Here is a 2,519-nt window from a genome sequence, read left to right as displayed (position 1 = left end):
AATAAGTATACAATATATTACAGTTATTAGTAACAATAAGGTAATAAAAGATAAATATGTGTTTTTACACAGTTGAGTTGTTAAACCAGAACTGGATGTATACTGTGAATAACATTTAAACCTTGAATGTTTATTTTTAAATGATAGAGCCTAAAAGATTAGAAAAAATATGTTGGAGTATTGGAAAATAGAAAAATGTTTGGACAGTGTAAAATAACAGTATCAACATTTTATGGCAATTAGATTTTGGAATTCTTTTTATGAAGTTGTTAATTGCTAGGGCATTGGTCAGAATTTTTTTTTATGCTCGAGTAGAAGGGGTAGATGATATCCTGCACTAGGTATCACAGTTCAAATGATCAGAAAGTGTAGAATATCCAACTTTAATAGTGCTGTTAAAACTAGGGTGTGATCTATGTTTAACTTGATCAGTTGGATACCTACATTTTGAGATATACATAATTACATATATATAATTTAAAATTGAGTTTCTGCAGAAATTAAATTTTGGATACTATTTTATTTTCATTATATTATATATATTTCTAGCTAAGTTCTTGAATATTTAGTTAGTAATATCTGATGTTCAATAATCTTATCAACTTTTTTGCAATTTGATGTATTAACTATGAGTGGATTTCAATAAGATTAATAGTATTTGCCATACAGACTTGTGAGTTTTGTTGCATATTGTTGTGACTACATACATTTCAGTAGGAAATTTTGTAGAAAATGGATTAAATATTTTCTGTTCATGTTTCAGGACTTAAGAATTGTATAGATAATTGTCAGGTTAAATTATTTCAATTATAATATATATGAATATCTCGAATTTATTTATTTAAAGGCATATTTTATTTATAAAAGATCACACTTATTTAGTTTTTACACAAAATATTACCATCTCTGTGAAAATAAGACTTTGAGAACAAAAACTTGTAATGCCATAGATATGTAATATTTTGTTTCAAAAGACAAGGCTCATACAATAATTCCTTTACACCTTTCAGCTTACTCCATGATATATTTACCGTTTTCTCTTTTGAAGTTGTTGCAATAAAATGCCATTTTTCATTAGGTTAAATACAGTACAGAGACTTTCACTGGACATTGGCAGGCCATATCAGGATGGTTTAGATTAACTTGTTAATCTTTGATGGCTGGGTGAATTATACAACTGTTGATGTACTGTTCATTCCTCCTCTTGTGGAAAAATGCCATTTTATGGCTACATCTCACTTGCCTCAAGAATAGAGCTGGGTAATTAGTGATACTGGCTAAGCAATTAGTTGACAGCCCCATTCATTGATTACATAGTATTAATCAGTTACCAGTTAATACAGTGTTTCTCAAACCAATGTACTTACAATCAAAAATTAAAAAAAAAAGCATCAGAGGGTGTTGCCAGAGTTACTTTCCTCCTATTCTTCAGTTTGCCAACAACAAAAACAAGCTGGTGGCATGTGCTACCATTAAGTTGCTTTCCTTTTAATGAGAATTTAAAAATATGGTAGATAGCCTTAGTAGCTTTGTCATAACAAAGACTGGACAAGCAAGTTTGGTTGGCAATTTTGTAATTACTTACATAATTATAATAATTGAAAGTGCTAAAAATTGAAAACAGTAATTTCATTAATTTATTTCACCATGATTTCAATCAGTCAATCAGTTTATGTGACACTAACGTGCTTGAAGGTCTTCACACTAGAAATTAACTGATTTTTTTGTAGCAATTTAAATTTCTTCCTTTAACAAGATTATCAAAATGAAATACAAAACTAAGTGAAACTAGCAAATGCAGTAACAATCACTGTAAGTAATTCATTTATTACATTGATGTAAGTAGTTTTTTATTGTGTAATATTTTGAGCTTGAAATATCATACAATTTTACCAGTTAGTGGAATGCAGAACTCTGAGAAGCAGAATCCTCGTCTTCTGGCTAAAAAGCTTGAGTCTCCAACATCCCTGACCGAGTTTGCCCCTCTCAGTTCTGATGAAAAGCCTCAGAGCATAAGTTCCTTAATCAGTTCTTTGTTCCGCAGAAATAAAAGTAAGTCAAAATTTTATAATTTTAATGTAGTTTTTTTTTAAATGTTTTGCATTCAAAACTCTTGCTGTTGAACTCGTTGTTTATTAAGATGTCACTTATTTATGAATAACTTTTCAAAACATTTAATAATAATAATAATTTATACAAGTTTAAATGGAAAGGTTTTAGACAACTATATTTAAAGTCATGGATCCTTTCTTTATTATCTTTAAGATTGCTGTTTTGTTACACCTTTGAGGATATCCAATTCTTCTCAGATATCAAGATCCTCTATGTACCCTGGACTGTACTGAATTAAAATGAAAGATTTTAATTAATTATCATGTTTTCCACATATTCTTTACTCAATTCTGTTAATATCCAGTCCATCACAGAAACTGGTCCTCATAGAATAATAGGTGCTACTATAGCGTGAGGTCTACCGCTGCATTTCGCCTACCCAGGTCTATCAAACATGTATAAAAATG

General features: G+C 29.5%; 1 protein-coding gene across 1 annotated transcript in view; it reads left to right on the top strand.

The window, feature by feature from the left end:
- The window catches only part of LOC106467761 (1-phosphatidylinositol 3-phosphate 5-kinase-like), a gene marked incomplete at its 3' end in the record, with an annotated part of 64,357 nt that overhangs the window by 623 nt on the left and 61,215 nt on the right, over nt 1-2,519 (top strand). Inside the window, exon 2 of the mRNA XM_022395950.1 lies at nt 1,901-2,052. Coding sequence (XP_022251658.1) covers nt 1,905-2,052 — 148 coding nt within the window. The remainder of the gene's footprint in view (nt 1-1,900; nt 2,053-2,519) is intronic.

Source organism: Limulus polyphemus, unplaced genomic scaffold, assembly GCF_000517525.1.
Source record: "Limulus polyphemus unplaced genomic scaffold, Limulus_polyphemus-2.1.2 Scaffold2732, whole genome shotgun sequence".
NCBI lineage: Eukaryota > Metazoa > Arthropoda > Merostomata > Xiphosura > Limulidae > Limulus > Limulus polyphemus.
This window is presented reverse-complemented; position numbering and strand designations above follow the sequence as displayed.